We start from the raw sequence: 11,070 nt of genomic DNA, 5'->3' as shown, positions 1-11,070 counted from the left end.
CTACACAAACATCATGAGAACCACTGTCCCTGGCTGTCTTAATGACCACGCTGGATACCGGGTATTCTGTCTCATTATTGTGGGTGCAGCCGGCGTGGATCTTCCTTCCTGGAATCAAGTGGACATCAGAGGTGGCCCTCACCAGGGTCACCAAGCTCCTTGAGTCTACGACTCCTGTTACAGATTCCCCATCCACTTCCACGAAACACAGACGTGGTTTCTCGTCGGATGGGTGGTCTATACTGCAAACCGGACACTTGTAGCATGAACACTGTTTTCCCTGGCTAAAGTCCATCTGCGCCACTTCACCCTTGGATTTGGGATGCTCCGCACCATTTTGGGGGACCACAGCTTTCTGGGACTCCTCCCCGTTTTGGCATCCACCATTTTATGGGACTCCATCCCCTTATGGGTAACCACCCCTTTATGGGACTCCCTCCCCTTATGGGCAACCACCTCTTTATGGGACTCCCTCCCCTTATGGGCAACCACCTCTTTATGGGACTCCCTCCCCTTATGGGCAACCACCTCTTTATGGGACTCCCTCCCCTTATGGGCAACCACCCCTTTCTGAGACTCCACCCCCTTCTGGGCAACCACCCCTTTCTGAGACTCCACCCCCTTCTGGGCTTTCTGTGGCTTCCTTGCAGTGTCCTTAGATCCCAGTTCACACCGTTCCCCTTTATCTCCCTGGGTACTCTGTGCCCGTACTGGCCCCAGAAGGGAACTCACAAACTGGTCCACTGCTGCCACATCCCTGCTTTCCCAGAACTTCATGGACCCGCCGATCCACCGCAAGCCGCTTGAATGCACCGTCAATTTTCGTGGACCCGCCGATCCACCGCAAGCCGCTTGAATGCACCGTCAATTTTCGTGGACCCGCCGATCCACCGCAAGCCGCTTGATTGCGCCGTCAATTTTCGTGGACCCGCCGATCCACCGCAAACCTCTTCAAAAATTTTTCGTGGACCCGCCTATCCACAGCAAGCAGTCCATATCCACAGGAATATGTCTTAAGCCGTTGCCCTTAGCAACCAGGCTGCGTTGCCCCTAGCAACCAGGCCATATGCCCGCATTCTCCACCATAATGTGACGACCTGGGCCCTGAACGTCTTGGGGCACACGTCTGGCAGCGGGATCAAGACACACACAAGCACTTTGTCACTTAAACAATCTCGGTGATTTATTCACATCCTCGTAAACCACGCAGTGTAATGGGCCACAGCCACTTTCCCGCAGGACAATGTCTCAATGTCTGTTTAAACTGCTGATTGTTCATACAGTTCATCCTCTGGCATAAGCCAGTAAAGTCCACCTTTGTGGGGTGTTACCTGCCAGTAGGTTTGCAGTCTGTCAGTCTGCCTCCATCCAGTCCAGGGAGACTCTCACACTGGGCTCAACATCCCGGCCCTTGTACACGTTCCAATTCCTCACAGCCTCAGTGGAATCTGCAGCTCCCTGACATTTCAGAGCCCTCACTAGCTCTGTATGCACAGGATCTCCTGCACATGTGCTCCAACCAAGATGGCTCCCACCAGCACACAGAGATCATGTGACAAACGACAACTCCATTAAATCCCCTGAGACACACCTACGTATGGGAGGTATGTGGATGGTCAGTCCCGCCCATCACTTCTCACCATCCCATGAACCCAGCCCTGAATGTGTACAACAATCCTCATGGAACTACAAGTTCCAGAGAAACATTCCAGGTTCAGATCGCAGAGGATTTCCACCTCTGTGACACATACCGGCCATCTGCCACATTGCCGGTTGCATCCTTACAGCAGATATCAAGGTAGCATTTTACTCAATTTTCTACGCCCTACATTCCCATATAGACAGCTAAGGAGGGTTGATCCTACTGACAAATTGACAGATTCCCTTTAACCCCTTCACTCCCCGACCATTTTCTGTTCTGTTTTGTTTTTTTTCCATTTCCATTTTTTCCTCCCCTTCTTCCAACAGACATAACCTTTTTATTTTTATATCAATATAGCCATATGAGGGCTTGTTTTTTTGCAGGATGAGTTGTACTTTTGAATAAAAGCATTAATTTTACCATATAGTGTACTGAAAAACAGGAACAAAATTTCAAGTGCATTGAAATTGCAAAAAAAGTGAAACTGCACGATGGTTTTATGGATTTTTTATTTACCATGTTCACTATATGGTAAAACTGACCTGGCATTATGATCCCCCAGGTCAGTATGAGTTTGTAGATACTAAACATATATAGTTTTACTTTTATCTAAGGAGTGAAAAAAAATTCAGAAGTTTGTAAAAAACAGAATTGTGCTTTTGTCGCCATTTTCTGAGACTTGTAGAGTTCTCATTTTTCGGGATCTGGGGCTCAGTGATAGCTTATGTTTTGCATCTTGAGTTGGAGTATTTAATTATACCATTTTTGCGCAGAGGCGATGCTTTGATAGCCTGTTATTGCATTTTAATGCAACGTTGCAGTGACCAATTTCAATTGCAGGAGGTCGACACTGCACTTTGCTCTTCTTCCTCTCAACTGATTTCTCCATCTCGCACCAGCCTCTGATCTTTGCCGGTCTTCCCTGCCTGAGATTCTGTGTAGGAAACATAATTGACCCAAGGTTGTCTCATCAGAGGTGGTGGCGCATATCCAGTAAACTTCTGAGGACATTTATTTCACAGGCAATATTACCAACAGGCAGTAAGTCCAATGCCGAGAACGGTGCGGCGTCCCCTCACACTGACGCGAGTTTTGCAACAATCGTGCCTAGGCCAGGGGTGGTGTCCCCTCACACTGACGTGCGTTTCGAAAAAAGCGTGCTTCATCCAGGAGTGACACTCCTGGACGAAGCACACTTGTTGCAAAACGCTCGTCAGTGTGAGGGGACACCGCACCGTTCTCGGCATTGGACTTACTGCCTGTTGGTAATATTGCCTGTGATTTAAATATCTATATTTTTATTTATTTCTCACACATGTGAATATTTGGTATTTGTTATACATAATTGAACAACAGGTAGTGAGGATTCCTTTGCCACACACAGTTGGTTTAGACCTGATATAATTATACAGTCAGGGCCAGAAATATTTGGACAGTGACACAAGTTTTGTTATTTTAGCTGTTTTTAAAAAAACATGTTCAGAAATACAATTATATATATAATATGGGCTGAAAGTGCACACTCCCAGCTGCAATATGAGAGTTTTCACATCCAAATCGGAGAAAGGGTTTAGGAATCATAGCTCTGTAATGCATAGCCTCCTCTTTTTCAAGGGACCAAAAGTAATTGGACAAGGGACTCTAAGGGCTGCAATTAACTCTGAAGGCGTCTTCCTCGTTAACCTGTAATCAATGAAGTAGTTAAAAGGTCTGGGGTTGATTACAGGTGTGTGGTTTTGCATTTGGAAGCTGTTGCTGTGACCAGACAACATGCGGTCTAAGGAACTCTCAATTGAGGTGAAGCAGAACATCCTGAGGCTGAAAAAAAAGAAAAAATCCATCAAAGAGATAGCAGACATGCTTGGAGTAGCAAAATCAACAGTCGGGTACATTCTGAGAAAAAAGAAATTGACTGGTGAGCTTGGGAACTCAAAAAGGTCTGGGCGTCCACGGATGACAACAGTGGTGGATGATCGCCGCATACTTTCTTTGGTGAAGAAGAACCCGTTCACAACATCAACTGAAGTCCAGAACACTCTCAGTGAAGTAGGTGTATCTGTCTCTAAGTCAACAGTAAAGAGAAGACTCCATGAATGTAAATACAAAGGGTTCACATCTAGATGCAAACCATTCATCAATTCCAAAAATAGACAGGCCAGAGTTAAATTTGCTGAAAAACACCTCATGAAGCCAGCTCAGTTCTGGAAAAGTATTCTATGGACAGATGAGACAAAGATCAACCTGTACCAGAATGATGGGAAGAAAAAAGTTTGGAGAAGAAAGGGAACGGCACATGATCCAAGGCACACCACATCCTCTGTAAACCATGGTGGAGGCAACGTGATGGCATGGGCATGCATGGCTTTCAATGGCACTGGGTCACTTGTGTTTATTGATGACATAACAGCAGACAAGAGTAGCCGGATGAATTCTGAAGTGTACAGGGATATACTTTCAGCCCAGATTCAGCCAAATGCCGCATAGTTGATCGGACGGCGCTTCATAGTACAGATGGACAATGACCCAAAGCATACAGCCAAAGCTACCCAGGAGTTCATGAGTGCAAAAAAGTGGAACATTCTGCAATGGCCAAGTCAATCACCAGATCTTAACCCAATTGAGCATGCATTTCACTTGCTCAAATCCAGACTTAAGACGGAAAGACCCACAAACAAGCAAGACCTGAAGGCTGCGGCTGTAAAGGCCTGGCAAAGCATTAAGAAGGAGGAAACCCAGCGTTTGGTGATGTCCATGGGTTCCAGACTTAAGGCAGTGATTGCCTACAAAGGATTCGCAACAAAATATTGAAAATAAAAATATTTTGTTTGGGTTTGGTTTATTTGTCCAATTACTTTTGACCTCCTAAAATGTGGAGTGTTTGTAAAGAAATGTGTACAATTCCTACAATTTCTATCAGATATTTTTGTTCAAACCTTCAAATTAAACGTTACAATCTGCACTTGAATTCTGTTGTAGAGGTTTCATTTCAAATCCAATGTGGTGGCATGCAGAGCCCAACTCGTGAAAATTGTGTCACTGTCCAAATATTTCTGGACCTAACTGTACATTTAAGGTTAGAAGTTGGTAATTCATTGTCAGTGATGGCGAACCTGTGGCACTCCAGCTGTTGCAAAACTACAATTCCCATCATGCCTGGCCATTCAAAGCAAAAGCTTTGGCTGTGAAGACATGATGGGAATTGTAGTTTTGCAACAGCTGGAGTGCCACAGGTTCGCCATTACTGTTATAGGTGCTGGTTCCCCATATCAATACCATCCGTGATTTGGGGTAGTCCATTCGGGTTTTATGAATTGTAAATTTTAAATTATTAATAAAGAATTATTGGTCTTTTTGGAATCTGGCTTGCTGGTTGTTTAATAACTCATTCAAGTTACGATCTACTAAACATTGTCAGCATGGAAATCTGCCAAGCACTGAGAGTTCTCATAGAGAAGACCAGAAGCAGTGTATCTGATGTACATTGCGTGCAGAATTATTAGGCAAATGAGTATTTTGATCACATGATAATTTTTATACATGTTGTCCTATGCCAAGCTGTATAGGCTTGAGAGCCAACTACCAATTAAGTAATTCCGGTGATGTGCATCTCTGTAATGAGGAGAGGTGTGGTGTAATGACATCAACACCCTATATAAGGTATGCTTAAATATTAGACAACTTCCTTTCCTTTGGCAAAATGGATCAGAAGGGAGATTTGACGGGCTCTGAAAAGTCCAAAATTATGAGATGTCTTGCAGAGGGATGCAGCAGTCTTGAAATTGACAAACTTTTGTAGCGTGATCACCGAACAATCAAGCGTTTCATGGAAATAGCCAACAGGGTCACAAGAAACATGTTGGGCAAAAAAGGCACAAAATAACTGCCCATGAATTGAGGAAAATCAAGTGTGAAGCTGCCAAGATGCCATTTGCCACCAGTTTGGCCATATTTCAGAGCTGCAACATTACTGGAGTATCAAAAAGCACAAGGTGTGCCATACTCAGGGACATAGCCAAGGTAAGGAAGACTGAAAAATGACCACCTTTGAACAAGAAACATAAGATAAAATGTCAAGACTGGGCCAATAAATATCTTAAGACTGATTTTTCAAAGGTTTTATGGACTGATGACATGAGAGTGACTCTTGATGGGCCAGATGGATGGGCCAGAGGCTGGATCAGTAAAGGGCAGAGAACTCCAATCCGACTCAGACGCCAGCAAGGTGGAGGTGGGATACTGGTATGGGCTGGTATCATCAAAGATGAGCTTGTGGGACTTTTTCGGGTTGAGGATGGAGTGAAGCTCAACTCCCAGACCTACTGCCAGTTTCTGGAAGACAACTTCTTCAAGCAGTGGTACAGGAAGAAATCGGTACCATTCAAGAAAAACATGATTTTCATGCAGGACAATGCTCCATCACATGCATCCACCTACTCCACAGCATGGCTAGCCAGTAAAGGTCTAAAAGATGAAAAAATAATGACATGGCCCCCTTGTTCATCTGATCTGAACCCCATAGAGAACCTGTGGTCCCTCATAAAATGTGAGATTTACAGGGAGGGAAAACAGTATACCTCTCGGAACAGTGTCTGGGAAGCTGTGGTGGCTGCTGCATGCAATGTTGATCGTAAACATATCAAGCAACTGACAGAATCTATGGATGGTAGGCTGTTGAGTGTCATCATAAAGAAAGGTGGCTATATTGGTCACTAATTTTTGGGGTTTTGATTTTGCATGTCAGAAATGTTTATTTCTAAATTTTGTGCCATTATATTGGTTTACCTGGTGAAAATAAACAAATGAGATGGGAATATATTTGGTTTTTATTAAGTTGCCTAATAATTCTGCACAGTAAAAGTTACCTGCACAAACAGATATCCTCCTAAGATAGCCAAATCTAAAAAAAAATAAACACTCTAACTTCCAAAAATATTAAGCTTTGATATTTCTGAGTCTTTTGGGTTGATTGAGAATATAGTTGTTGATCAATAAAAGAACAAATCCTCTAAAATACAACTTGCCTAATAATTCTGCACATGGTGTATTTACTCACTGCATTATAGGATTTGTTTTTCTTCAAAGGTGATTATGCAATATGTGGTACATATGACAGACACCTATTTTTTGCATATTTACACCAGAGATGAGTCTACAAAATGCAGGAAATATGGGCTCAAAGCCACCAATTGAGTGAGGTATATATTAAACCATTTAATAATTTCTGAAAAGGCAGACATTTTGTAGTGGTTTGTGTGCAGTCACTGCAGAACGGATACTATTAGATACATGACCTGGTATCTAAGAGGTCATTTAAAGTGTCTCCAAACTGCTCTAGGATAAAACAAAAAGCTACATAATGGACTAATCCTTTCATCATAAATCAGCAAATCTGACAGATTGTCACACCTTTGGGAAGCCAGAAAGTGTATGAACCTGAAAATCAAGTGAGTCAAGAAAATCATATTAAAGATGAAAATTACTACATGTAGAATGCCATAGTAATAGCAGCTTGACATTTGAACATAGGCCATTTAGATTTTTGTATTGAAATGTTTTGGTCTACTACAAAGAGCTGTATCTGCATTCATAGTTACATGGGTTGCCGGCTCTTTTTCCTAAAAACAGCTCAGGTATTAAAGCTCAGATCCATTAACTTGATTCTTAAAAGGAACCTGTCACCAGATTTGGGGCCTATAAGCTGCGGCCACCACCAGTGGGCTCTTATATACAGCATTCTAACATGCTATATAAAAAAGCCCAGGCTGCTGTGTAGACCATAACAAACACTTTATAATACTCACTTAGGAGGTCACTTCAGTGCAGACTGGTTGAATGGGTGTCTCCGTTCTCAGGGACTAGCGCCTTCACTTTCAGCCATCTTGGTCTTCCTTCTTCTGAAGCCGGCGTGCATGACGTGTCCTACGTCATACACACGCGCCGTCACTGAGGTCCTGCGCAGGCGCACTTTGATTTGCCATGCTCAGAGTAGATCAAAGTATTGTAGTGCGACAGTCCAAGTATGGACAACAGTCCAAGTATGTTGTGTATTTGCTTCTCATGATTGGTTTTGATTTTGTGTTTTTATGAGGGATTGAATAATTCTGAGATGGCATGTTGTGTAGAATTTGGAGAAAACTTGTTTATTAGTTGTGTTCAGGTATTTAAATGATTCTTGTTTGATTGGTTTATTGCAAATAGCAAAAAGTTTGTACATTTTGCTAATAAACCTAATTTGCAATGTGTGGGAATAATTTTAATTGAAGCAAAATAAAAGTAAATGTCGTACTCAGCTTCTGAATTTCGGTGGAATGAGATTCTTATTGATGCAAATAAGACACGTGCACTGGTAGAGTTTAACAGTATAACCCTAGGTGTTAGGGGTTAATATTCATGCACAGTAGCAAAACTAGCATATGCTGCATAAATACTTACACTTAGTTTGGTCTGTAAATACTTACACTTAGTTTGGTCTGTAAATACTTACAATTCGTTTGGTCAACACCAGAGGCTCAAAAGATAATGCAGCTAAGCATCCACTTAGCAGAAGGAGATACAAAAAACAGCAAAACTTGACACTTCAAACAGACAACATGAAAGCCGCCCCATATCCCTCTACGCTTCTGAGGATCTCGAAACCTAGTCCTTACAAATATGACCATTTTCTGCCAGCAGACTAAAAGCAATTTGTGAACCATTAAAAACCACAAAATGACTATTATCTTTATGTAATGTGAGGTGTGCAGAAACTGGCAGGCATTAGTATTTCTAACAATACTTGTATCCATATATTAGCAGCACCACAATATATATAATCTATTTTCCCTTACTTATGTTCCTAAGAAAATTGCAATTGTGGTATAAAAGAACAGATGCAGATATAAAAGTATTCGAAAGGCCACATTTCAATTCAAATTAAAGGCCCAATGGATATACTTACCCCTAGGACACCAAATCTCTCACAAAAGTTCCAACCACACAGAAAGTCAATTTCAAAGTTATGATTGAGAATTACTATAGCGTTTTCTTTGCCAAACTTGCTGTAGTTTGTAAAATCTGTATATAGCGTACAGTCGGTGTCCGACCACCATTCCAGCAACATCACCAATTCTGCAAAAGATTAAAAAAGTAATATTGGAATACATGAATGACATATAGATACTCTGCATGAAATACTACTTTATGATAGAAAGAATGGCAAAGTGTTTTATGCAAAAGAGCTAAATTTAATTGTTTGCTATCTTAAGGGAATCTGTCACCAAGTTTTTTTTTTTATCTGGGTGCATCATAATGTAGAGATCTACATCTCTACATTATCTCTACTGGCTAACACGGTACAAAGATATATTTTACTTGTATCATAATGTAGAGAAAGAGATCCTGAATCCAGTAATGTGTTACTTACTGGGTTGCTTACTGTAATTCCGATATCATCACTGTTTTATCAACAGGAGATTATCAGTAGAGGACTAGTAAACCTGCTGTCTTGTAGTGATCCATATTCTTGAGCTCTGTAAAACTCCACCGCAACACTGATAGGTGGAAAGCTGCCAATGTATAGTGTACACAGAAAGCTGTCAATCAGTGGGGTGGGTGGGGTTATACAGAGCTCAGCATTCAGCGAATGGGTAGATCTGCTGCAGAGAAAACAGTAATTTTAAAAAAAACTACAACAAGCAGCCCAGTAAATGATACATTGCTAGAATCAGGGTTTTGCCTCTACATCATGCTACTCTCAGATGGAGTAGCAAAAACCTGGTGAAAGATTCCCTTCAGATATACTAGTATATGAATATGTATTTACTTAAATTTAGATGGAGCCTTTAATGTGGTTACCTGGCAACTCTAAAATGGAAACCACAAACAGATTTGTCAAAAGCTACTTGTAACGCCTGCCTGGATAAACAGACTCAGGTAGGATGTAATGGACAGACTGAAGGGAAGCCCCTCACCAAGCAGGACCCCAGAACCCTGAAACCTTTTAACTCCTATGCAGGGATTTGGAATTACACAGGGCCCTGGAGATCTCTACCCGTGGAAGGCTGCAGTCCGATGAGAGTAGTCGTCAGGCAGGGTCAAACCAGGAACAGTAGAACAGGGACAGAAGGCAGGCAAAGGCGTAAACAGAAAACGTAGCAGTGGTCAGATCCGGGTCGGGCAGCGAGGTACAAAACAGCAGGCAGAAGGGTAGTCAACAACAAGCAAGTCAGCGCATAGGAATCACAAAACAAACAGCACATGAGCCAGAATCAGAACTATCTCTGGCAGAGGCCAGCAGACAGGAGGGGGAATAAGAAGGGTGTGGTGTCTTCCCATTAGCTGTAGCTGAATGATGGTACTTCAGCTGGGAGACACCCTCCACCTACAGTCAGCCAGCGGTACTGCAGATCCCAAGATAACCCAGCCCAGTGGATGATCGGAGCCTGCGCCTACCGGTGCTGCTGGCATCGACTCCTCTCCCATCACCAGCACCATCCACGGCAGGAACACGGTGTCGCCTGGCGATCGGAGCAGAAGTCGCTGGAGCAGACTCCGGCGGGGACGTAATACTACTCCGCTTCCTGGAGTCATGGGGTTGCCCTTGCCTTCACCCATTAACCCCTAGTCAAGTATCTGGACATACACAGGGGTCCCTGAGCAAGAGCCACGGAATAATCTGCTGTTCGGTGGCACAGCTGGCAAGAAGGATGTCAGTTAGCCTTGTCAAAACCAAGAGTGTAGCATAGGTACAAAATTGTCAGGCAGGAGAAACATCAATAAACAAGCCAAGGTCAAAACAGGAACATACCAATGCTAAAGAGGAACAGCTAACTCAGACTTTAACAAGGCAAGATGAAGGCTATATCTGGCAGCTTCCAGCAGTAAGCTGGAAGCTTTAGTAGGGTGTGGTGTTTTCCAATTGGCTGAATCAAGGAACTGATAACTTCAGCTCAACAGCACACACACCCATACTGTCTAGACTGGACAGCACTGCAACTGAATCTGACAACAGCAGTTCAGCATTACTGGGCTACCACTTTTCAATTAGATTCCCTGAAACGGATGGTCAGCGGTCATTTTGTGAGCCCGCTCAATAATAACAGTGACACTTTTATGAACAGTGGCATAGATGATCAGATTAGACAATGAGTTGTATGTTATGTGCAAAAATGTCCCAAAACTTTGTAAGTATATAAAAAAAAATACTTGCCAGTGCTTAAAGGAGTTATGTAGTCTAAGAAGAAAAGTGTGCAGTAACTCTATGTGAACACAGACTGCTAAATTTTGTTAGCACGCAATGTGCACACTGTCAGGATTTCCCATGCAGTTGTGCAGTCACATGTGCGGTCACATGTTAAGTTGACTATCCTCCACTAGAACAGCCGGCACAAGGAATATATGGGAATCATGATGGGGTGTATATTGCACACTGTCACGATCCGGCAGTCTGC

The 11,070-nt window shown here is 42.8% G+C and overlaps 1 protein-coding gene across 4 annotated transcripts in view; it reads right to left on the bottom strand.

Annotated features, from left to right (window-relative positions):
- AGPAT4 (1-acylglycerol-3-phosphate O-acyltransferase 4) overlaps positions 1–11,070 on the bottom strand; it is a 342,565-nt gene that overhangs the window by 92,852 nt on the left and 238,643 nt on the right. For all 4 annotated transcript variants that reach the window (XM_075338227.1, XM_075338226.1, XM_075338225.1 and 1 more), the window contains one exon: positions 8,580–8,749. In XM_075338227.1, coding sequence (XP_075194342.1) covers positions 8,580–8,749 — 170 coding nt within the window. The remainder of the gene's footprint in view (positions 1–8,579; positions 8,750–11,070) is intronic.

The sequence above is a fragment of the Anomaloglossus baeobatrachus genome, chromosome 3 (assembly GCF_048569485.1).
Source record: "Anomaloglossus baeobatrachus isolate aAnoBae1 chromosome 3, aAnoBae1.hap1, whole genome shotgun sequence".
NCBI classification, from domain to species: domain Eukaryota; kingdom Metazoa; phylum Chordata; class Amphibia; order Anura; family Aromobatidae; genus Anomaloglossus; species Anomaloglossus baeobatrachus.
This window is presented reverse-complemented; position numbering and strand designations above follow the sequence as displayed.